Source organism: Manis javanica, chromosome 16 (assembly GCF_040802235.1).
Source record: "Manis javanica isolate MJ-LG chromosome 16, MJ_LKY, whole genome shotgun sequence".
NCBI lineage: Eukaryota > Metazoa > Chordata > Mammalia > Pholidota > Manidae > Manis > Manis javanica.
In genome coordinates this window covers 22396678-22422535 of record NC_133171.1, presented here as the reverse complement: position 1 = coordinate 22422535, position 25858 = coordinate 22396678, and the positions used below count along the sequence as shown (strand labels likewise).

Below are 25858 nucleotides of genomic sequence, written 5' to 3'. Positions count from 1 at the left end.
TGTTAGCAGTTACCAGGGTGGGAGAGGTAAAGCTCTGCTTAAGGTAGGTTTTTTTATAAGTAATGCTTTGTGAAAGGGATAAAATCTCTCACCATTCTCAGTAGTTGAGTCTAACATGTTGTTCAAGTTCAAAGTTGGACTTACGTTCATGTCACAGAGTACTCGGTGGGGCCTCGCAGGTGGGGCTCAGCAGCCAAGGCCCCCACGGGAGGCTCAGCACTCAGGGATTCCAGCGGGGGGTGGGGTAGGGGCTGCATGATGTACGGGAAAGAGCATGTGTTGCTTTGATACCAGGCTTGGGCTGTACCATTAAGAATTAAAATAACTGCAAATTCCAGGTTCCTAATCTGTTAAAAAAGAAACAAAATATCTGGTAGAGAGGAGTGGAAAGTAGAAATACTGACTTCATAGGGTTATTGTGAGATGAGCAGTGAAACTTCCACAAATAAAAGTGCTTTTTATCATTTTATTCTTGTTCGAGGGTTGAGAGTCATATGCAGTTTTGGGGTGGACCACAGCTTGGAGAAAGCAATTCCAGCCTTTGACAGTGATCCTGTTTGCAGGCCTGGAGGACGGCAGGGATTCTCTCTGTGTGGCCCTCAGACCAGCAGCGTCAGGATTGACTGGCAGCAGGTAAGAAATGCGGTTATCCACCAAGTCCTGATGTAATCGGAAAAGACGGTGGTGGAGCCCCTGAGTCTGTTCGCTGAGCCCTCCGGGCATCCGAGGCAGGTCCGAGTGTGAGAACCACTGGAACAGGATAAAGAAGGGACAGTCACTCGCCTTGGGTTTCCTGGACGGCTCTCACCCTGCATCCCTGAAGGGCTGCTTCCCGTGCATCGCCTTTCCAGTGATCGCCTTTTCTTGGCTTCTTCTCGGGTGTTTTGTCCACATCAGCAGCTGCAGGCCAGCAAAGGGGAGTGCACGTGCTTGTTTATTTTTTTGTCTGACCTTTACTCATGTTCCTTTCAAGGGTTTGCCCTTGTCACTCACTGTTCAGAGGAAAAACTCGGATCCATGACGATGCAGGCCCACTGTCCCACAGGCGAACGGCAGTAGCCAGAAGCTCGGGGGAAGCGTCCAGCAGGTCTCCGCGGCTCCCCGCGCATGTGCCCCGCTCAGGGGTTCTCCTGGCCTGGGTCTTCTCCCCCGTCGCCTCCACATTCTGAAGTCAGACTCCCCAGCCCCCTGGGACGTTCGCTCTGTTTGGGTTCCACCTCCTCCAATGGGGCCCAGAAGCCACCTTGTAGGACCCACCTTGCTTCCCTCTCTGGGGAATCACCGCCCTGCGCTGCGTTCCACCCCGTATTCGAAGATTGTTTTATATTTTGCGTTGTTTTCTAGTTGACCAAGTGGAGTGTAAATCTGGTCCTTTTAAACCCCATCTTACCTAGGAACCCACTGTTTTGTCGAGGTAAGATTTGCATTCAATTTAATGGAAAATATTTTGCGTGCCGCCGGTGGTCTGACAGGTCAGCGCACCCGTGGGACTCGGCCCTGCATGACCGTCGCTTTGGGAAAGCCTTTCCCACATCTTCCCAGTTAGCCCCCTTTCCCATCTCCTGGATGACGCGTTAGTATTTTTCCACCACTGGTTAATTTAAATGGGATCTTAGAGTATGTACGTTTTTCACGTCAGTCTTCACTGTTCACTCAGAATAATGTTTTGAGACCCTCCCACCATGGTGAGCACGTGAAAACTGAGGAAAGGAAGCCTCCTGGTAGTGGTGTGGGGAGGCCTGCGGGGGGAGCTCCATGCCCACACCTCCTGGCCAGCTGTGGCCCCTTTACAACTGAGTAGGAGGGAATATCTGCCTTCAGCAACAGTCCAGCCAATTACAGACTGCTATAGTTCAGCCAATGAGCGGTCATGACAAGTGGGACCAGTTTCACCCAATGGGCTTTCTGCTTAGAACAGGCCCCTCCCACTTCTTCCATAAAAGCGTGCATAGGCGTTGTGCTCCAAGCATCGTGCGGCCGTGTGGTGGGCGTGCCTCTCCCGCCGGAGCCCTCAGCTCCCCGCGGCCCCTGTGCGGCCCAAGGGCCCGCCGCACTGTGCGCACTGTGTAAGGTGAGTGCAGGCAGGCCACTCCTGTTCCCGGCCGAGTAGTGCTCCGCGGTGTGCCCTTCGGGTCCGGGCGGCTGGAGCGACAGGCCATGGTCCCCGTCTGGGTCTGTCGGGCGGGTGCACAGGGGCGCCTGCTGGGCCGGGGGTGACCTCCCACTGGGGCCCGAGCCTCCCCGGTGGCCGGGCGGCGGTGCGCATGAGCTCCCAGGGCGATGGCTGCTGCTGGCGGGCCCCACGCGCGCACACGCAGACGGTGAGCATTGCCTCCAGTTTGTGATTTTGCTCTCCATTTTCTCAGTGATGTCTTTTTTTAGCAGACCCGCTTCTGCTGAAGTCTTAATTTATCAGTGTTTCTCTAATGCTCAGTGCTTTCTGTGGCTTCTCTGATCTTTTCAGTTACCCAATTTGTACTGTTTTCTTGTAGTTTTAATTTTTATATTTATATTTAAGACTATGACTCAACTAAGTTCAATTTTTGTGTAAGATTGAAATAGATGGCAGGGCTTATTTTTGCCATATATTTAATGGCTCCTGAACTCTGTTAAAAAGACTTTACTTCCCCAATAGCCAAGGTGTTTTTTTCAAAAATGAGTTGACTGGGAAAGTATGTGTCTAGTTCTCAGCTTCTATTTTATTTCATGTTTTTGTCTATATCCTAATACCTTATTGTCTTCATTGCTTTGCCTATATATTAAATGTTGCAGTTAAGCAGTTTGATGTTTCCAGATTTGTTCTTTTTCAAGATTATTTTGGCTATTCTAGTTTTTTAAAATTTATGAAAGTTAGAATTTATCAAGTTCTACAATGAAGTTGATTGGAATTTTGATTAGGATTGTATATATGTCAATTTGAGATTTTAAGCTTTTAAAAATCTTAATAATATTGTCTTCCAATCCATAAACACAGCATCTCTCTCAACTTATTTAGCTCTCTAATTTTCCTGGAAAATGTTTTATAGTTTCAAGGTAGAAGTCTTTCACATCTGCTTTTTAATTTATTCTTAATTATTTTGCTTTTTAAAAATTCTAACTTAAATTGATTTTGTGTAGGCATATAATAGATTTTTGCATATTGACCTTGTGTTCTGAGACCTTGCTAAGCTCACTTATAAATTCTAGCAGTAGTTGTTTAAGATTCCCTAGGGTTTTCTGAAGGCATTCATGCTGTATATTAGTAAATAGAATCTTACTTGTTTCTCTCCAACCTCTCTGTATTTATTTATTCCTGAAATGAGAAGGGTGCATATCCCTGTGTTTCTGTCTTAGGGATAAAGCATTCAGTGTTTTGTCCTCAAGTGTGATGTTTCCTGTGAGTTTTGTTACTGTCATAGTAAGTTCTCTTCTGTCATTTGTTTTGTTTTTGTTTACAAAAGTTTTTTAAATAATGAATCAGTTTGACTTTCTCAAATTTTTTTATGGAACTGTTAAGTTGATCATATTTTTTTTAAGCAGTTAATTCTGTTAGTATGTTGAATACAGTGATTGATTTTTGAATGTGAAACTAATCCTGCATTCTTGTAAAAGCTCCTTGATGGTGGTGGTCATGATTCTTAGGTGTTGCTGGGTTTGACTTGCTAGTTTTGCATAAAGGATTTTTGAATCTGTGTTTGTTACATACTGGTTTCTAGTTTTTCTTTTTTTGTAATCTCAAATTTTTATCAGTTTTGATATTAAGAGTTATACCAGTATACACATCACATTTTAGAACAAGTGATGTTTCCTCTTTCTGTGTTTCTCAGAAAAACTGTGAAGTTCTATCCTCCCTCCTATATTTTTTGAAAGATTGTGTGTAAACTTGACATACTTTCTTCTTTTATTATTTAATAGAATCATTAGTGAAACTGTATGGATATGGAATTTTTTATGAGGTTTTTAATCATTCAATTCCTTTAATAGGGATTTTGTCAGTATTGCTCAGTATATTTTCTCAAGAAATCTATTCATCATAAGTTCTCAAATTACTACCATATATTGGTCGTAAGTAAGAAAGTACCTTTTTAATGATTGGAGAATAGTGAAAATCCTTCTGTTATTCTTGACCTTAGTTTGATTAATGTCTTTTCTTTTTTCTTTATAAGTCCTTCCAGACATTTATCAATTTTATAAATTTAAAAAAAAACTAATGCCTTTTTAATTTTCTTCACTGTTTTCATATTTAATCATATCCTGATTCTATCTTTATATCCTTCCTTCTACTTCCTCTGGTTTTAATTTTATTTTTCTAATTTTCTAAGGTAGAAATGTAGGTCCTTGAATTTAAACCTTTCATCTTTCATAAAATAAGTAATCGGAGCTATAAATTTTTCTTTACAAGCTGTTTTAGCTTCCTCTAATTTCAGGATGTTTTTATTATCATTAAGTTTGAAATATAATTTAATTACATTTCTAATTTTTTCTTTGTCCCCTATCTTACTTAGAAATGTATTGTTATTTTTCATGTATTTGAGGGATTTTCTAGGTATTAATGTTTTTCATATCATGTAGGATTTTAGTCTTTTTAAATTGAATGAGAATTGGGCCTTACCATATGGTCTGTCTTGTTTAATGTCCAGGGTGAACTTGAAAAGAATATGTTTGCATCTGTATTTACAGGCTGCTCTGTAAATGCCAGTCAGTTCAAGATGGCAGTGTATTTGAGATCTTTTATATTATCGTTGTTATTCGAGGTCTAGTTGGCGTGTCCGTCACCGAGAGCAGTGTGTAAAGTCCTCACATGTGACTGTGGATTTGTCTCTCTCCCGGAAGGTCTCAGTTTCTGCTTTGTGCGTTTGGAAATTCCGTTACTCCTGTTAGGGGCCTGCACACCTAGGCTTGCTCATCTTCCCAGTTAACTGACCTGTTTACAAATGATTATGAATTGTTCCTCCTCATCTCTGGCAGCATTTTCTTGTCATCAAGTTTCTTTTTTCTGATACTAATAGAGCCATTAAACATTTCTTATATTCACTGTTGGCATTTTCAGTTACTTTCAACACATTTTCATCAAAATAGTTGATCACCTTAACCTACATAGTCACAAGTAGCCTTCAAACATGAATCAGATAACTTAGTAGAGCATCTAGGCAAAAGTTTTCTTTGGGGATAAATTGCCAAATAAATGGGCAAATTAATGATTTTCTCTATTTCAGTAAAGCTTTTGTGAGGGAATAAAACCCAACTCTACAAGTTTCTCATAGTAATGAAAGGACAAATAGATTTAGAGTCAGATGCCGTGATCAGTTAAAGGCCTGAATTTTTTACTTTATAGCTTGAACTACTTGGAGAAATTCTAGTGGTTTTAAACAAATGATTTTGATTACCCTGGAGTAAAACTGAGCCACAGATGCAGCTAAGGCTGGTTCCTATTGTTTGTTTCATTTTTAAGATGAAACGGATTGATGTTATTTTCAATAAAAGAGCTCTTCTGTAGCTGATGGAAAAAAAGGTTCTAGAAATTCTCACTACAAGTGGCGTCACTATAAAAGGGAAAAAGGGAAAAGGTGCCAGTGCAGCGGCTGTTGGCCTGCACCTCCCAGGGCACCCAGGCCTGGCCCCAGGGTTGTCCCGAAGCCCGTTCTGGGACCTAGTGAACTTGTTTGGGGCTGTAAGCTCAGGTTGGTCAGATCTGAGTTGTAAGGTGGAAGGCAAGTTCTGGTAGGAGTTTGGAAAGTTCCTCATGGTTGCCCCGGAGAAGTAGACAGCAGCTGTTAGGTCCCCGATTGCTGACGCTTTTGATCCTGAACAGGCCCCGCTGTGTGGGTGGAGACAGGTAGCAGCTGCCATGGTGCGAAGAAAGCTGGGGACCAGCTGCTGCTGCGGTACCCTGCAGGGTGTCTGGGGACACATGCCGTCTGCTGCTCCTTGTTGCCCTGGACTGTGCTGTGTGGACCCTCTGGAATGGTCTGCAGCTTCTCCTGTGCCTTAGCTGGTTAGGGATGCTAGTGGTACTGAGGGGGCAGGGCTGGGAGCATGGCTTCTGGGGATGGAGGGCTGGGAGCATGGTTCCTGGGGACGGAGGCTCGTGGTGGAGAACATTCACAGCTGTAAAACAGGGTTGAGCATCTGGGCCAGAGCAGATGGAAGCAGACAGGTGTGGAGGCGAGCCTGCGGGCCGGTCCTGAGCTGTGGCTTACCCACAAGGGCCATACTGCCTCTGTGTTTGGGGCAGGTTGAGAGGCTGAGTTTGCAGGGACAGAAGTGCAAAGGACAGCACAGGAATGTCTGGAATCACAGTCCCAGTACTTGTGAGACAGCCGCTGGCTCTAAATAGGCTGTCTCAGGCTAGTCAGGGCAGAACTGCACTCTTTCTAAGGTGGGTGTCTAAGTAGAAAGTAAACGAAATATGCGACTTGTAGGATGAAGCCCCCTGAGAGCCCGAAGCCCGGGCAGCTGCACCCTGAGGCTTGTGCCCTTCCTGGGACGGCTGTGGGAGCCACCGGCGGCAAGCAGGATGCCTTTCCAGAGTGACAGTGAGCCTTAAGGAGACATTTCTGGGGCTGTCGAGCTTTCTTGAGCTTGTCCCTTACGTGCATGCAGAGGGGTGTCTAAGCAGGCACTGCATAAGTGGCTAGAAAAAAAATCTCATTTCTCAGTGTGTCGTTTATACAAAGGATCTTTGGGTGGGGTGGGTTGCCTGGCCTGGGGGACTGGGCCGCCCACCCGCCTGCTGTGTTCTCCTCTGTTCCCGGAAGCACTGGCCCCGCCCTTGCGGCCCCCAGAAGCTGCGGGACTGGCCAACCCTCTGTTGCTCCTTCTGGTTGTTTCTTTGGTTTCTGTCTTCATCCTACGGTCTTTCTCATTTTATGACTTTTTCCGTTTATAGAGTATAGCCTCATAAAGATTCCCAATTTGTGGAGCTTACGCATTTGAGGTATGTTGATTATCGAACTCGTTAATCGAACTGTAAGAATGAAATGTTCTTACACTTTGTGATGAGGATTATGTCTGTATCAGGGTGTGAGAGATCTGTGTACCTAGGAAACACCTATAGTTCTTCCATTACTCTTAAACATAGGTGCTAGTGGTGGGTGTCAGGTCCTCCATCTGCGAATTCACTTTGTGGGGGATGGTTGCTGACGGTGCCCTGTGTACATGCCTGCGTTTCTGAATTGCAGTGCGTTTGCTGACTTACAAATGTGTGAGACGCACTTTACTGTGTGAATTTCTGCGTTATTCCTTGCAGGAAGCCAGAGAAAACCTTTCCAGTGACAACGAATCATTAAGGAATCTGAAGGCGGGGGCTGCATAAGAGAAAACAGTGTTAGAACCTATAGGCACAGACATTAAACCTCAGACTAGCTAAGTCTCTCAATAGGAGGAAAGTGATAGATGGTTGACCTGCTTCGCGGGAAAAGAAACAGCAAGAAGTAGGAAAATCAGACAGCCTTGTATCTTTACGAGCCTCTTGTCAGGCAGACTCTCTTTGCTGGGAAGGCTTTTAAAGGCCCCCTAAATAATTCAAGTGCACAGATTTGAAATCCTGAGTAAGTCCGGTTCTTTTATGTAAAATGTTCACATGACGTCTATCTGCTGAGCACCTCACGGGACAGTGATGCTGACACTACACCAGTCATGAGGGAGTTGGTCAGCTGGATCCGATCCAAAACTACACCTTAGACCTTGTCCAAGCTACTGAACTGATCATCCGAAAGGTTTTGGAGCACCTATTGTTCTGGCATTGCGGAGGCCCTCTGGGCCCCGGCCCCTGCTGGGTGGGTGTGCACCCCACTGCCGGGCCCTGGGGCCTCTGTCCCCACACCTCGGCTCTTGCTCACCTCAGCGGCCAAGGGAGCATCCAGCCGTGCGTGCAGCTCCGACCCTCCTGGGGCAGCAGGCGTCACTGTGGGGCTCACATGACATAAAGTCCGGCCTCCTGCCTTACAGCTCAGCCTCTGACCAAAACTGGGGGTCACATAGATTCTGTCTCCCTTGTAAGCTCTTTACTCAGAAGTATTTCGGTGAAAGTTCACGGGTGTGCTGTACAAAGGCCTAAGTTTAGCGGGAGTCTGGTCACGGGAAGCGGTCAGTAGGGTTCCTCACCGAGTGAATGAAGGTGGGAGCTTCCGGGGAGCTCGTTAAATCCCCCTCCTGCACCACAGCGTGTAACCGCCAGGCTCTGGCCTGGAGCCCTCTGGGACTACTGCCCTGCGCCAGTCCACTGGCCCAGGGGCCCCGGAGAGGGCCCACTCTGCCTGGAGTCCTGGGCCGCCGTGGCTGGGGGCTCCCTGCCTGGTCGCATAGGAAAGCTTTTCTGCCCCCCTTCAGGATCCACTGTGCCCTTGGACTGTTGGAAATAAAGCCAGCCACACCTGAACGAAGGGGCATGCACTTGCCTGTGGGCACGGAGGGCCTGGTGGACGTGGGGACAACTGGCCGGGCAGGTAGGCCGGAGAGCCTGGGAGACGGAATTCTCTTTCCACGGCGATTCGCTCAGGTCTGAAGGCACTTGGGTGTTTACAGCTTCTCAGTATGTTTGCTGTGGCGCTGTCTCGCTCTCATCTCCCCCCCCTCCACCCCACACTGGTGACCTGCTGGTGGCTTTATGGTGGACGGAGCCTCAGAACAGAGGAGAAGGTCTCCGGGGGATGGAGCTTCTCACCGTGACCACAGAATGATGGGTCTGGAGCTCTGCAGGCTACCCACAAAACCCACCTTCCTTGTCCCCGTAATGTCGGCCTAGGAAGTCTACACAGGCAGTATTCCTATGGGGTTAGTGCCAGGACATTCTCCTGTCTCACATGGAGTGTTCTGAAATGTTCACTGTGGAGAACTTGGAAGTGGGGAAGTGGGGCCGGAGTTCCCCAGCTCACGCTCAGGGGAGTGTCCGTGTTTTGGCGAGTGACCGGTCTGTCATCTGCCCTGCTCTTTCCCTCTGTCCGTCTCTCTCTCTCCCTCTCTGAATCTATCAGTATGTCCATCTCTGTGGACTGTTTTTTTTTTCAGATTTCCAGTTTTATCATATTTACTATTTTACATTTTACTCTGCAGTTAACATCATGTGGAAGATATTTTCCCATAGTTTTAAATATTTTCAAAAACATTTTCAGTTCAACTGTGTAATATGTTACAATTTAATTAGTGCCTCTCTGTTGGTAGGTGTGCAAGCTGGGGACAGGTTTTTTGTTTGTCTTGTGACTATAACTAATCGTGTAAGGCCAGCAATGGGCATAAAGTTTTGGATTGTAGGGACTGTGGTCGTTTCTGTAAGATAAAATTTTAGAACTTGTATTTTGGGGCCAAAGGGGGATAAGTATTTTGAAGGTGTTTGATACATATTAGGAAAATATTTTCCTGGATGACTGTCTAATTTAAGCTTCTGTCATTCTTATATAGAGTGACCTGGGGCTTTTAAAACTTTTCATCACTGAGATGAAGCTAACTTGGAGCTGAACTAACTGTAGAATTCAGGATTTTAATTCTATACAATTTTGACAGCTCAGAGAATTGATTAGTTGAGAGCAAATAAAGTTCAATAGAGGAAAATGAGGGAGGGTAGGAGAAATAGGGCAGATAAAAATTGCCAAAGTACTGTTCTCAGAGCAGCCCTTTCTTCACACATTGCCTGCAGGAGGATCAGAGGCCCGAGGGAATGTGCCTCTATCTCCCCCAGCCCCCGGGGGACTTTGTTTTGGAAAGGAAAGGAAAGCCCATTTGAACTAATGCTCTATTCCACAAACACTGCTAAAATTCTGTATTTTCAGCTATTAAGAATTCAAAGACACTAAAAGCCTTCTTGGGGAACATTAAATGTTCATTTTAATTATTCACTATAATTATTTGAGCATCAGTTGAATTTTAAAAGGCTTTCTGAAAGATACTCATCTCCTCAGTTAAACAGATAATATATTTAGGAAGCTAACCTTTTTTTCTGTGAAATTTTTGGGGAAATAGAATTACCTTTCATTTGCCACAGTGAAATAAAAACAGCATATGTTTGTATACGCACACACTCCAAAACATGAGAAACAGTTAAAAAAAAGCCTGCTTCTGCCTCGTCATAGGTGCTTGTGCGTGTGTTCTGAGTGGGGTTTGCCCTGGAGAAGCCTCTGCCCAGTGAAGGAGGCGGCCCGGGGTGGACGGCCCGGACGGCTTCCTGGGTGATCTTACTTCTGCTGAGTGATACTCGTTCAGTGTGGCTTTAAGACTATTAGCAAATCACGTGTGGTGACTTAAAAATGAGAACATTTAATTAAGCACCTCATTTACATCAGTTAATTAAATATCTCTGAAAAAGGAGAAAGGCCAGGGAGTTTGCTGTATTTTCATTATCCAGAGACCCTTCTCCACTGTCCCGAACGTGTTGTTTTCCTTTTTCTTTTTTTTTAGCCTATATTCTCTCCATCTGTTAACTGAGTGCCAGACCCTTTTCTGAGAAACACTTTGAATAGGGTGCTTGCTCTTTTTGTCGTTTTGGGCCTGTTCTGTAGGCAACAGCAGGCTGCCTTCCCTGGGAGGGGCGCCACGTCTCTGCCCTGCTCTCTGGAACACCGGCAGCCAGAGACTGCTGCCACACCCCATGAGGGGGGGTGCGGGGGGTTAGAATGAGGGGCGCTGTGACCCCAGTCTATCTGTCCTGACCACATCTCGCCCTTGCTCTGTGCTATGGCTGGGAAAGGTGAGAAACACAGTGGCTGTCCTTTGCCTTTGGAAATCCACACTTCATAAATTTTCTTTCTGATTTGATATATTTGGACAATTTAGAAAAGTGTAATCAGGAAATTACTAGGGCAAATGCAGGAAGTTTTAAAATTAGGGACTTAGGAAAATTTGACATACAAAAAAAAAATAAGGTCACCAGTAGTGCTGCAGTAGATAAATCCTAAACTGTCTGCTTGTCAGTCCTGGTTTTCAATTATGAAAATGGCTGTGATGAATACATCGTACACACATTTTTGTGTTCATCTCTGATTATATAAGCCACCTTTTGCTACCTGTCAGCCTGTGTATTTTTGGGGCTAAGTCATAGATAGCAGGTAAGCACACATCTTGGTAGGCAGGGATTGATCTGAAAAGAATTTCTGTGGTGGCATCTCAGCTGCCGAGGCTTGTGAGCAAGGAGATGCGAAAGCGAATGGGGTTGGGCTGCACGACCTACAGACACACACACACACACACACACACTCACTCTCTCTCTCTCTCTCTCTCTCTCTCTCTCTCTCTCTCTCTTTCAAATCTCCCTTGGAGAGATTCTGATATGTGCCCTGGTTAGAAACAAGTAAATGAATTAATGTGTTTTTTCCACCCCAAGAATTTGTCAGCTTGTCTGTACCTACTGATTTGAATTTTAATACATTTGATATGCACATGTATGCATTTTTTTCTGCATATTTTTTAATATTGTTTTTAGTTCCTTAGAAATTTTTTTCCATTATTTGGTGTCAAGTTGTATTATAAACTTAACTAATTAGTGTTACTCTGCAAAATCAAATTTTGAGCAAATGAGATGTAATGCAGAAGTTAAAAGGAGTTCCTGTAACTTTTTCTCGTTAAGCGATAGGAACGAACCAGAATGGGTGACCCGGCGTGGAGTGTGAGGACCGCAAAGCTGGCCCTGGCCTTGGCCATCATCCACTCGAAGCCAGCAGGCAGCAGCAGCAGAGAGTACACGGAGCGCCTTGCCAGGGCCGTGTCTGGGCAGGAGTCGAAGGTCGAAGCCTTGGAGGCTGAAGTCCTGGAATTACGTCAGAAACTTCTCCTGAGCAGGATTTGTTCAGGGTTGTCCAAGAGCGGTGAGTGTATGAAAGTACCAGTTGCTAATACAGTGATCTGTTTTATTTTAGCTCCACAGTTATTTGGAAATTGTGTCGTTTCCTAAAACTACACTTCTTCCTCTGGAAAGACATCTTTACTTGTAGTCATTCATTAGAAGTTCACTATCATTTTCTAATGAAGGAGGCTGTGTGAGCTATCGGGAGGAAGGTGGAGAATTAAAATAGTTTGGACATGAAGGCAATAATGTTTCACATTTACTGCATCAGTTAACTTACACGTCTCCTTCTTCAGCCTTATTATTTTATGTCGCTTTCATATTTAATAATTCACCTGGCAGTCATGTATCAAGTACTAGCTGCGGGCCAGGCGTGCAGTTGGTGGTGAGTGCCCAAGACATACGAGGATGCGCTGTCCTTGCCATTCAGTGTCTGCCCTTCTAACAGGGAAAAGGGAGCCAGAAGTAATTAACTCAGGTGTGGTGAGTACCATTCAGAGATGCTGATGGTGCAGAGGAGGAAGCCATTCGTTCGTTCTGCCTGGTTTCTGCCAAGCTTCTCAGGCTTGAGTCAGGGCGGTGGTCACTGAGCAGAGCACGACCAGAGGCACAGCAGTGGACACATGGCCCATCCGGGATGCTGCCCGCATCGCTGTCAGCATGCACGGGAGCCGGAAAGTGCAGACATGACGGGAGAGAAAGGCAGAGGTGAATTGGGACCAGGTTCAGATGGGCCTTGGATGTCAACCTAAGGCTCACTTTACTGTATTTCCTGTCGGTGAGATGGCTGTGCAGTATTAGTCTCCCCAGGACCCTATGGGAGTGAAAGGAGGGGACGGCTAATAATTGCATGAGGACAGTGGTGTAAAACTAGGACTCAGGTGAGCAAAATGGACATGTGGTTCCCTGTTCTTCGGGAGCCCCACTTTCTTGACAGAGAATCGACCCTCCTGTTGGAACTGGGAAGCATGGTTCTGGTGATTCTGTAAACATGTAAAGTGCATCACATTTTCCCTGGTTTCCAGTTAGGCTTCACATTAGATCCTTGCTTGTGATCGTGGCCCTAGACAGCCTCCCCATTATAACCCCTGCCCCAGCCGCCTGGGCTTCCTTCCAGCCCTGGAGGCGCCACACGCTGTGGCCTCTGTTACGTCCTTCTCTGTGACTCTCCAAGTGGCTGGCCTCTTCCGTTCCTAGAGTCTCACTCTGAGGACGCCTCCTCGGAGACCCCTCCATGTGCAGGGCACCCCTGCCGAAACCTGCTATGAGTTGTTTGTCTATGTGCCTGGCTGCTGCTTTATCCCCTGAGCTGGTCTGAGGTCACCACGGGGCGGATCCCAGAGCTGCTCAGTGCCCACCGGAAGCCTGGCACGAGAATGTGCTCGACGCCAGCTTGTCCCGTGGGAGCGGAGCCCCGAGGGTGTTTGGTGATAGCGGCGGTGGGAGGCCCGGAGACCAGTGTCACCAAAGCCCGCATGAAGAGCGATGAGGTGGACCAGGCCTGCGACGGAGCGAGAAGGAAGCTGGCCGCATGTGAATGACTTCAGAGCAGACGCCTCAGACACCAGTCAGTGGCTTCGGGGCACAGGTAGGGGAGGGGAGGTATTTGGGGTGACCGAGGTGGGCGACCGCAGCTTGCTGAGATGACCGTAGGGCCTCTAGGTCACGAACATAGCAGTAAGCTCAGAATAAAAGGTCGAGTCTGGGTCTGAGTGTAGGCTGATCCTGAACATGCAGGGGTCACCTGGAGGGAAGGCAGGGGTGTGGCCCTGAGACCCAGAGGGGGCGGGCAGGCCAGGGACGCAGACACAGACCTGGGGTTCCATTTCGCTTACTGAGTAGTTGAAGGTACAGCAGATGAGCCTCACCTGGAGAACAGAGTGGAGGGGGCGCCCCGTGGACCCCAGCATCCGGGGTGGGCAGAGGACAAGGAGTCCTTGGGGGAATGCCTGTCCCATTGGGACTGCTCGGTAAGAGCGCGCGCGCGTCTGCTGAGAGTGACAAGGTGCGTGCTGCCTTCAGTTTAGGGGGAGCAGGAACTCTCGCCGACCTAGTGCCAAGCTGTCCCAAGACCCCAGCACTGGGTGGGCAGGAGCGGTGTCCTGTGATTCACGGCCACAGTTTCGGCTCCCCAGGGTCTTTCTAGGGAGTGGGCTCTCAATACCCAGTGAATGGCAGACATAATCAGTTTTTTAATTTTTTTCTGCATTTGTACTGTTGACGTAATGGCACACGTGTGAAATCACTCTGGTCATCGGAAACTGACCATCGCCAGCATCTGTGACATCAAAGCCGGTGTTTAGCCTGAAGGGTCTGCTCGCAGCTCTGCTGGGGTGGGGGCACTCTCTCTGGAGCACGGGTGTGCCAGAGAGAAGGCAAACAAAGTTGGTCGTGGGATGATGCCACGTCTTGGTTTGGATTAAGCGCTCCTCGGCGGTGGGAGGGCGGGCAGCGGGACCAAAGCAGCCAGATGCCTGATGCACGCCTCGGGACCGGGGCGATGTGGCAGCTGCCCGGTGCCCAGCTCCTTCCCTGTAAGGAAGCTGCCCCCTGGCTGCCCGTGCAGAAGCGCCCCACCTGACATTGTTTCTGCAGAAATGTGCCCATGTGCAGTGGGTTGATCACAAAATTTAGACTTTTCTTGCCGATTTGGTTCTAAGGTGAGTCAGGGGCCAGTGAAAGGTAGAAAGTGATCTTCTGAGCTTCTGATAAGGATTTGCCTCTTTGTGTAAATAGATTGAGGCTCATGAAAGAGTAATTAAAACATCTTTACATCGACCACTTGCTTCCTATGTGGAGGCCCCTGCCACATGAAGATGTGCTGTCTGGAATTGTGGTAGCCACTTTGCAACTGTGATGCAGCAAATACACATGGGCGCCGGCCAGGATGGTGAGGTTTCTGACCCATCCCAGGATGGGGCGAGGCGGTGCGGGTCCTTGGCATCGCCCGGTGCTCAGAGCTGCTCCAGGGTTACTTGAGGAGGAGCGGTGGCCAGCGTGGGATGTGGCTGAGCTGTGGCAGTCCACGTGTTCCCTTCCCTGTGTCTGAGCACAGCCCAATCTGTAGAGCAGCCGGGGGCCAGGCCAGTGCACACCAGAGCATACCGCTGCTTCCCCCAGCAATCTTCTTGGTCTGTGGGAGGGAAAATGAGAGAGAAGAGCTACGTTCTGTACACTGAACGTCCTGGTGCAGATGGCCTCATACTGTTGGGAAGGATGCATCTACATCTGGGTAGTGGGTGAGGGAGACCTGAAATAATTAGGCTGGCCAGGAGGTGTTAGTGGCCATTCTTAACTTTAGATTAGGGGTTGAAGGGACTGGTGACAGGGCAGGTGGGGCCTTGTTAGTGGGACAAATGCACAGCACTACCATGAGCAGATTAGAGTTAAATGTGGGGGAGCGTGTGTGTCAGGACGGGGTGGGGGCAGGCCGGGGGCCTCTGGACAGTGTTGTGCAGATGTGCTCAGAGAGGGCGCACGTGCGGAGCTTCAGAGTCTCTTTCCTCTAACAGAGATGCACTCAGCAGCTTCATGAGTGACAGGCGGGCTACGGGGTGGCACCCGGCTGGAGCAGAAGGACAGCGGGAGAAAACTGGGACAGTTGATTCATAAACTTAGGTGCCCTTTTGGAAAAGACTCTTGGAATGCAGAGCGTGTGTAGCGCCCCTGGGGTTGTGCAGGGCAGTGATTGGTGTGGGTTGGACTTTGCTCCAAGTTTGGGCTCAGGGGAAGCAGCCCACCCACCAGGTGGCATCAGGAGCCCCCTGCCCTTTGGTGCGTGTATCCCCTGCTCCTCATGTCCCTCTGTGCTGCTCGTGCCCTGAGGTTTGGGTCCCCAGCCTTCCAGTGCCTGCCCCAGGCTGCGCCTCTCATCGCAGTGAGTCTGGATTCAGGAAAAGGTTTGTAGCTAGACTGGTGTTGACGGGGGCTTGGCTGCCCTGGCAGGCCTCACCAGAGGCAGCAGGGGGCTGTGGGTCCCGGCCCACCAGCCCCAGCCCCAGCTCTCTGGCCTCGCCGTGCCCCAAACCATGTCCTGCCTCACAGCCCCATTCATGGAGCTCAGCTGTATATGTCAGGCAGTCACTGATTTATGGACGTTGAAAAAACACGGAGAGTGAATAAGCATTTCCTGCTTACTGTTCACATAACGTTTTATAAATTGTCAAATATAATAACGATGGAAATTCGCTTAAAATTATAGTTGATTTAAGACATATATGCATAATATACATAAACATCAGAGAATGTGTCCTTGATTTAATACAGATTCACATGAAAGGCTCAAAAATAATTTACAGTGAATTTATAATTATGTGTTAGACATGTTCTCATTACATAAACATTCAATTAATCTTTTGATGTTAGAGACCATCAGTGTACAAAGGAATTAAAGTCAGAAAAGCTCAGAATATTAAGTGGCTTTAAGTGTGAGGAGGCGATCACCTAGGAATGGGAGCTTCTTAGTTACCTTAGCAGGAGGCCTGGTGGGGAGAGAGGTGGGGGCAGGAGGGCCGGCGGTGCAGCAGGTATGGGCCCGCAGAGCCCACTCTGTGAGGGCAGCGAGCCTTCTGCCCCATGCAGTGCTGCACAGGGCCCCCACCAGCCTGCCTGCATCTCCCCGAGCACCGGACGGGGTCCTCCATCTCAGCCTGAGCTGGGCTGCAGGAAGGTGTCCGGGTCCCGGGTGACCCCCCAGGTGGCGGTCTGTGTCCCCTGCATTTCTCCCCATTCCCCTGTCCCGCCTGACTGGCCCTGGTTAGGCCCCTGTTTGCTGTGGCAACCTTGCCTTTCAAACCTGGATCACAGCCCAGCATCAGATCTTCTCATTTACCTGAGGAAAATCCACAACCCTTAAAATGGGCTGCAGGCTCCCCCATAATTTGGTGCCTGCTTGTCTCTGGCCACCCCCTCACCAGGTGTCCACCTTCTGCACTGGGACACACACAGTTTCTTCCATGTCTTCATGGTCGCAGGCTTAGGCAGGTGTTCTCACTCTCCTTTTCTGTCTGTGCCCTTTTTTCTGTGTAGTTTTAAGATCCCTGCACTTTTGCTCACTGCCTCCCTCACCTAGAGTGGGGGGGGTCCCCATACTGTGCTGTACTTTTCACAGCGTTTGGGAGCCAGATGATGACTGTGTAAGCCTGTCTTCCCACAGGACCTAAGCCCTGTGCTTGCAGGGCCGCGCCCGCTGGCACCCCTGTGTTCCTGGCACCAGCACACAGCCTGGCTCAGGGACTGGCATGGGACACTTGGGGTTTTTGCTAACGTGCACATTTGGACATGATTTGTGCGACTGCTAATACCTGGAATGAAATGGCCTTGGGAATCTGTCTCCAGAGCTGTCAAAGTCCCACAGTGATGGGGGATCCCAGAGAGCAAGATGCAACGTCCTAGGGAGGGAGACCCATGAAGATCAGGTGAGTGCCTGGACCCTCACCCTTGAGGAGCTGGCTGCCTGTAAATGTAGGGTAATTGGAGCAGAGTGACGGGAGGGATGATTTTGCTTCCCATCTAAAACTACTCAGAATACCTTTTCATTCCTACGTCTTTGTTCATATGTTTTTGGAATAGTTTAACCTGTAGCAAATTTTAATCAAGTCCTTATACTTAGGATTATATTTGTTTTTTGGTACCATGAGGATTCTGAATTAATATTTGGATCCTAGACATCCTGAAATTTACTTTTTAGAATAAATTCAATGTGCAGTGGACAGAATCTGGATGATAGTTCAGGCTCGGAAAATTTTGGACTAGTATCAGTTCCATCATCCAAACAAGAAGGGCATGGGATGAATAGGGGCTCTGGAGCGGGTTTGGGATTCGGCACGTCTGGCATGCTCCCCGGTGGCGTGGAAGGCACTGGTCTGAGGGCCACAGTCTGAGTAGCAAGGTCCTGGACAGTTTTGGGGGGTCATCTGTGAAGGGAAGGAAGAAGGCAGTTGGTAGTCGGGGAGCATGCCCGGTGGAGGGAAGGTGCTCCTGTCCAGGTGGCAGAGACCCCACCCTGGTGCTCTGCAGGAGGGAGTCTGCAGAGGGGACAGTGGGAGATGGGGAAGGAGGAGGGTGGAGTGGCAGTCTTGGTGGCCAGGGCCCAAGACTGGAGGAAACGCACCTCTTCTCTGAGGCTTCTGAGGGGACACAGGCATCCCTGTGTCCGTGGCTCTGCACGCTGGCTGCTCCCCCAGAGCGCTCCTCTGAAGCACGTTCCCTCCCTGCTCCGGCACCCCTACTCGTGACGCCACCACCTGGTCTGTCTGCTTTTCAAACTGTGTTGGATTCATCCTTGCCTTTCTTTGCTTCCTGCCTCAGCTGGGGTCCCAGGGGTCCTCCATGCCTCCTCCTTTGGTCGTAGAAGAGGAAATGAGGGAGGCAGGTCTGTAACCTGCCTAAGGTTTAGTGGGTGGGAAATGGGATGGGGTTCCTGTAATCCTAGAACATCTTTGTAGTATTTTAGGGTACCCTTAAACCAGTGGTTCTCAACTCTGGCCCCAGAACAACTGCAATCAGCATCAGGCAGGAATTTGTTAAAAATGCAGAATCTCAGGCCCCACTCCTTACTTACCCACCTCAGCAAGCCTAGGGTCTCACAAGCCTCTGGGTGGTTCTGGTGAAAACCTAGAACCACTGGTTTAGACAAAAGTGAGGTGTAAGTCTGGGGGGCATAACAGGACCTCTCTGGGAAAGGGCCGCTGGGAACCTCTTCGTCTCTTACCCGGAAAATCCAAGTGATAAATCAAGAGGGATTTGGAAGAGACTTAGTACCAATTGATGATATTTGAACCCAGCCACCAAAGAACGGAGAGCCCGACAGAGCTGAGGCAGGCGGGAGAAGTCAGGGAAAACAAAGACGCAGAAGAGTGACGCCAGCACAGCCCTGAAACGGTGCCTCGCGCTGTCTCCTACTGCTCAGCGAAACCCGCACAGGAGATCCCCTGAAAGCATGACGGGAACCCCAGGAGTGTGAGTTGTAGGTTGTCTGGACCTCCTCCTTTCCCTCATTATCCCTCGTCCCGTCTCCCTGCCTCATCCTTACTTCCCTTGTCCCTTCCAGTGAGCACCCATGTGCTCTCATGGAGGATTCGGCATCTGCCGTGTTTCTGGGTGCATGAGCTGGGCAGTTGTATGAGAGCCCCACCTCTTTTTTGCAAGGGAGACTTCATTTTTTATACTTATTTAGAGTAATATAAAAGTTGCCTTGTAGGGGATAATTGTGGGGTAGGAAATGTAGTATACTGTATACTAGAAATCAGTAGAAAATTTAAATTCTGATTAAACTGTACTGTTTTACCTATTGCTATAAATGAATGGTAGCATGTTATAGGCAGGAAGGCCAAACACGTTTACTCATCAGTAGTTTCCACATCATGCATGTGGATCTGTAAGCACAACATATTCGCATTGCATTCTGGGGTATACTGAGAGCTAAACACATAGAGCTGCCCACAGCACAGAAGGAAATCGAAGGGACTCCTGATGGTCGTGGAGACTGAGCCCACAGATCAGTAAGATTCTACAAAGCCAGCATTGCACGCAGGAGCTGGGAGGGTCTCCCCGTGGGGCAGGTGGGGCTGCAGGGTGACAGGCGGGGCCCTGCTCCTTACCAGGAGGGGCGGGACCTGCGTTTCCTATTGCAGGCAAGTGGCAGGCTGGTCATGCAAATCTTGTGTTTTGGAAACAGCATTTATGTGAATTTTTAAGTTCAACTTGCCTGTAAGCATTTCTTAGAGTTGCTGCGGAATTTCAGTTCCCCACAGAGAAGCGTGTGCTGCTGCAGAGGCCCTGAGGGTGGGGGCTGTGCTCAGCCACTGAGCACGTTCCTTACTTCACATCATCGATTATTCTGTACTGAGCGCGCAATGATTTTTCAGTTTTTTCGGTCTCTTCCATTTCTCTTGGAGTCAGAGAGAAATACTGCCTGTGTCTAAGACATTCAGGCTAAGCCCGCCAAGTTTTGTGCTTTGAAATAAATAAGGGAAAAGGATTGCTTCCAAACAAGCCGCTCTTCGGCTCTGAAACGCCTGGCTCTACCCATTCCTCGTTATCTTCCCATTAGTAAGTCACCTGAGGGCAGACCACTCCGCTTTGTGTCCTCCAGGGGGCTGGGGGCACTGAGATCTTACACAGGGTGCTTTCTCATGGGTGTTTCTGGGCCTGATATTTAAAACACCACCTGTGATTAGGCTGGTAAATATTTGTAGCAGAAGTATGGGATTTCCTATGTAAAATGTAATACACGAAACGTTAACTTGTACACAGTTTGACAACCACGTCGTGAAAAAGTAACTGGTAAAAATTTAATCATTATTCTACATACTTTTAATTGTATTTGGAGTTTTTCTAATTTATCAGTAAAGCAGAATATGCAGATTTTAAGCATCTTTCCTGCCTGTCCTTGTTATTCTGATAACAGATACCTTTTCTCCTGGAATTAGGTATGATTTGTCCATTTCTTCTATAAAACAAAATTTTTGACAGAATGCCTTATGCTTCACTCGTCATGCTAATTAGATGCATTTTGCATATTTTAATACCTAATTTTTGCCTTTAACATCCCCAAATTTACCTCTACCTGTGCATCCTATGAAGTGTTTGTTTTCATCTGATGGTTTTTTGGCCTGTGAACCACAGGGTGCCTCATCGAATCTGTAATTTCCAGGCAGGAGCTGGTCCAAAGTAGGCGAGGTCCACGCTGGTGGGTGGCCTCGTGTGGCCGGCCATGTGCCCTCTGATGTCTGGCAGGACAAGAATCCCGCAGGACCTGGCCCTAGAGACCTGAGGGCTCAGTGAGCTGTAATTTCCCAGCCCCTCCGAAACTTCTCTTTAAACAGGTGTTTTGTCTGTGCCCGGATGCCTGTGGTGGTGAACACGGTGATGCAGACTCACTGATCACTCACCTAACGGCAAACGTCTTAGGAACCCAGGCCGTGGGTGCCCACAGGTCGGTGTGAAAGAGCACAGTTCCGGCAGTCGGATTAACAGTTGCATTCATTTTGAGTGACTTTGTGACAGGCTTTGCCTGCTTGCAGTTGTTAGACACCTGCTAGAGGTCTGGGCAGGTGCCCTGTACCCTGTTGTACGTCAGCCTGGGCTGTGGGGTGACCAGAGCCTGGCTTCCGGGTGCAGCCCCGACCCGGCCTGTCAGGTCTCTGAGGGCTGCATGAAGCATCGATGGTCTTTCACAGCCCCGAGGTTAATCTGCAGAACAGCCACGATGAGGAACACTGGTTTAAGGCAGACTTATTTTCTGTATTTAACCCAAATGCTCTTCTTACCACCCAGTTTTAATTCCCTTGTTTTTCTGGAGTTTTCTGTGTCTTATGCTGCAGTTCCCTACTAGAAAGAAAAGAAGACACAGATGCTGGCCCTTCATAGGGGACACATCTGACTGTAGGATTGGTCTGAGCTAACCTGCTCCGCTTGTGAGCTTGGGGACTGTGGGTGACACCAGCGAGAGGGATGGCGGGTTGACAGGTGTGTGGGCTGCTGGGGGAGGAGCCGTTGAATTGTCTGTGCGGCTGGGCTGGGATTGAACTTGCGCCCTTGGTGGGCTTTCAAGCTCTATTGTGTGAATAGTGAGCATCTACAGAATGAAAGCTGGCATTTATTCTAACCCTTTTTTCTTTCCGAAGGGTAAGAGTCACAGTGCCTAGCTGCTTCCACCCTGCAGAGCAGGACCATGAGGCATATCTTTATAATTATTTTTTTATTAAGGTATCATTGATATACAATCTTATGAAGGTTTCACATTGAAAAATATTGTGGTTACTACATTCACTCATATTTTCAAGTCCCCCCCACATACCCCATTACAGTCACTGTCCATCAGCATAGTAAGATGCTATAGAGTCACTACGTGTCTTCTCTGTGCTACACTGTCTTCCCATGATCCCCCCCACACCATGTGTACAAATCATAACGCCCCTCAATCCCCTTCTCCCTCCCTCCCCACCACCTTCTTCACCCCTCCCCTTTGATAACCCCTCACCTTTGGAGTCTTGTGTCTGCTGCTATTTTGTTCCTTCAGTTTTGCTTCATTGCTATACTCCACAAATGAGTGAAATCATTTGGTACTTGTCTTTCTCCGCCTGGCTTATTTCACTGAGCACAATACCCTTTAGCGCCATCCATGTTGTTGTAAATGATAGGATTTGTTTTCTTCTTATAGCTGAATAGTATTCCGTTATATATATGTACCACATCTTCTTTACCCATTCATCTATGAGGGACACTTAGGTTGCTTCCATATCTTGGCTATTGTAAACAGTGGTGAGATAAACATAGGGGTGCCTATGTCTTTTTGAATCTGGTAATTCTTCAGGTAAATTCCTAGGAGTGGAGTTCCTGGATCAAATGGTATTTCTGTTTTTAGTTTTTTGAGGAACCTCCATATTGTTTTCCATAATGGCTGAACTAATTTACATTCCCACCAGCAGTGTAGGAGGGTTCCCCTTTCCCCGCATCCTCACCAGCATTTGTTGTTTCTTGTCTTTGGATGGTGGCCATCCTAACTGGTGTGAGGTGATATCTCATTGTGGTTTTAATTTGCATTTCCCTGACAATTTACAATGTGGAGCATCTTTTCAATGCACCTGTTGGCCATCTGAATTTCTTCTTTGGAGAAGTATCTGTTCAGATCCTCTGGCCATTTATTAATCAGGTTATTTGTTTTTTGGGTGCTGAGGCATATGAGTTTCTTTGTATAGTTTGGATATTAACCCTTTGTCAGATATGTCATTTACAAGTATATTCTCCCATACTGTAGGATGCCTTTTTGTTCTTCTGATGGTGCCCTTTGCTGTACAGAAGCTTTTTCATTTGATGTAGTCCCATTTGTTTGTTTTTGCTTGTTTCCCTTGCTCGAGAAAATGTGTTCAGGAAAAAGTTGCTTGTGTTTATATTCGAGACATTTTTGCCTATGTTTTCTTCTAAGAGTTTTATGGTTTCATGACTTACATTCAGGTCTTTGATCCATTTCAAGTTTACTTTTGTATATGGAGTTAGATAGTAATCCAGTTTCTCTTACATGTAGCTGTCCATTTGTGCCAACACCAGCTGTTGAAGAGACTGTTATTTCCCCATCGTATATCCATGGCTCCTTTATTGTATATTAATGGGCCATGTATGTGTGGGTTTATATCTGGGCTCTCTCTTCTGTTCCATTGATCTGTGGGTTTGTTCTTGTGCCAGTACCAAATTGTCTTGATTACTGTGGCTTTGTAGTAGAACTTGAAGTTGGGGAGTATAATTCCCCCGAGCTTTATTCTTCCTTCTCAGGATTGCTTTGGCTATTCAGGGTCTTTTGTGGTTCCATATGAATTTTAGTATTATTTCTTCTAGTTCATTGAAGAATGCTGTTGGTATTTTGATAGGGATTGCATTGAATCCACAGACTGCTTTAGGCTGGATGACCATTTTGACAATATTAATTCTTCCTATCCATGAGCACGGGATGTATTTCCATTTATTAGTGTCTTCTTTAATGGCTCTCATGAGTGTCTTGTAGTTTTCAGGATATAGGTCTTTCACTTCCTTGGTTAGATTTATTCTTAGGCATTTTATTCTTTTTGATGCAGTTGTGAATGGAATTGTTTTCCGGATTTCTCTTTCTGCTAGTTCATCATTACTGTATAGGAAAATGCAACAGATTTCTGTGTATTAATTTTGTATCCTGCAACCTAAAATCTTTGTCTAGTTTTGTATGAAGGAATTTTAGCTACAGAAAGATAACGGATTTTTTGTTTTCTATCTCAGGAGACCCATCTTCCCAGCTTCAGGCTCAGGACCCTGGAAGTTCTGAAAACACAGTGACTCTGCTGGAAGATTCTGGGTGTGATTTGTCCAACGAACAGAGAACTGAATCTTCAGAAGTGTCCCAGGAGTTTGTGGAGAGCCGTCCCCCCACCCTCTTTCCGCTGCTGCCCTCTCTGAAAAGGCATCATGGTGCTCCAGCAAATCCTCTCTCTTCCCACATGCAATTCTTACAACATCTCCTTGAACTGAAGACCTTGACGGAATCAGGGCGTCTGAAAACAGACTTCAGCCACTTTGAAAACGACTCTTCCACAGTATGTGATTCTGTTTGCCAGTTGCTAGATGGCCTAATCACTTTTTACCGTAATCCCAAATTTCCTTTTTCAAGCTTTTGGACAGAAGCTGTTGACACTTTAGCTAGACTGATTAGCGATTTTAACTACTCTAATCATATTCTTATGAAGTGTTCCAAGAAGTTGGAAGAATTTGAGAGAACCTTGCTCCACGATATTGTAAGGAACAGGAATATAAATCGGGTAAGTAATAAATCTCTTCTCTCCATGAAATATGTCAGTGGTTTTGGCGCACATGCGGCCTGAATGATGTCTGCTGCTGCCTCTTAGTTTTGTGACTCAGAGACCCTGGTTAGACCTTCCCGTGCAGCCACCTGCAGCCCCTGCCCGCCGTCAGGCCCCCACCCCGGCTCTGCTGCAGCCTCACTCTCCTCCCAGATGCCTGCGTCCAGCCCACAGCAGAGGCACCTTCAGGCTTTTCACTGGGTGTCTGTGTTGCTCGCCTTCTGTTCCCTCATCTGCGTGTGCTTCCCATTGCTCAAAAGGTCCTGACGCTTCATAAAGCTGCCAGCAGTGGCGTCTCCTGGCCCCGGGCTTGGCGAGAGTGAGCTCTGATGACAGGCCCCTGTGCCGTACAGAGCCCGTTCATTTCCTGGCGGCAACTCCCAGATCCCTGCAGGCCAATGTTTTCTGTGCTTTGGGAATCTCCGTGGTGAGTGCCTGATACCCCGCGGGCCTCTGCAGATGGGCAGGATTGGACAGTCACACGGCACACGGCTTTATTGTTTTTCCCCTTATGTGACATGGCTGAGGAGGCTTGGCCCAGGGATTCCTTTCCTGCAGGTGACACTGAGGTGGCCTGAGTTGTTTGTGGTTTGGCTCTTGAGGCCACTGGGGAGGTTCTTTGATTTTTTTTCTCTCTTCCTCGCTATCTAATTCTCCAGGAAATTCCAAATGCCTTCAAACTTTTATCCTTTTTAATTGACTACTAAAAATATCACAGAGGAGAGTAAAAGCTGTAATTCATTACTGACTGTGCTTCACTGTCGGGAAAGGCCGCTGGGACTTCCTCCTCCTGCGACCTCACTGCTGAGTGTGTCCTCGGCCCTGTGCTTGTACAGTGTCGGCTTGGCCCGCATTTTCAACTCTGACAGAATTTGAACTCATGACCTAATTCATTGCATACACGTTTGTTCTTTTCTATTATATACGATTTGATCAATACTATAGAAGACTTTACAAGCAAGCTTTTGCCATTTGTGACCAATATTGCATTTTCTGTCAGGAAAATTGACATTTTTTTCTACTTGAAATGGTTTATCAGGAAATACCAGATTTTAGTAGCATCTGAGATAAATACTCTGTGTCCTAGCCATCAATAAATATTTCAGATACTTAAAGTCCTTAGTATTTTTTGCATATTTTTGCTTTCTTCTTTCAAAACGACTTGAAACAGGCTGATGTGATTTAGAACCTCCCAGATTCTGGCATTTATGTCCCTCATCAGGTACCAGATGATGCCCATGTCTTGCAGCCTAATCTTTGCTGAAGGGCTCGGCCCCACAGGAGTGGCCCTGGGAACCGTGCGGCAGTAGGAGGGCACAGGAAGAGCCTGGGGTGCTGCATTTGGGTCTGAGGTGCACACTCCCCATGCCATTTACTGCGGGGCAAGCCATGTGGCCTAGCTGGGCAGCATGGAAGGAGGAGGGGGTGGATGGCCCTGGTCTTTTCTTGGCGAGATAATGCCGTGTTTAGAGAAAGTGAGGTCACTGTCCTTATCACTGAGATGACTTGTGGATAAGCTTTAAGTGGCATCTCCCTGGGGATTTTCCTCCAGCAGATGCCTCTCGGGTTAAATCATCCAAACTCTTGCTGTGACCAGCAGCATCACTACTGTCCACAGTGTCCAGACATGTTCACAGCATCTTCATAAGAAAAATCGATCAGTGGTCGCTCTTTATAAGTGTTTTCCCAGCCTTGTTAGCTTTCCTTTAGTGATGAACAAAATTTCCAGAAAGGACATATTCTGACCTGGAATATAGGCTCGGGTAGCTCCTATTAC

General features: G+C 47.5%; 1 protein-coding gene across 2 annotated transcripts in view; it reads left to right on the top strand.

Annotated features, from left to right (window-relative positions):
* The first annotated feature begins 495 nt into the window (after window positions 1-495).
* The window catches only part of MEI4 (meiotic double-stranded break formation protein 4), an 85575-nt gene continuing 60212 nt past the window's right edge, over window positions 496-25858 (top strand). For both annotated transcript variants that reach the window (XM_073224403.1, XM_017656248.3), the window contains exons 1-3: window positions 496-633; window positions 11537-11774; window positions 23504-24039. In XM_073224403.1, coding sequence (XP_073080504.1) covers window positions 11555-11774; window positions 23504-24039 — 756 coding nt within the window. In that variant the 5' untranslated portion in view covers window positions 496-633; window positions 11537-11554. The remainder of the gene's footprint in view (window positions 634-11536; window positions 11775-23503; window positions 24040-25858) is intronic.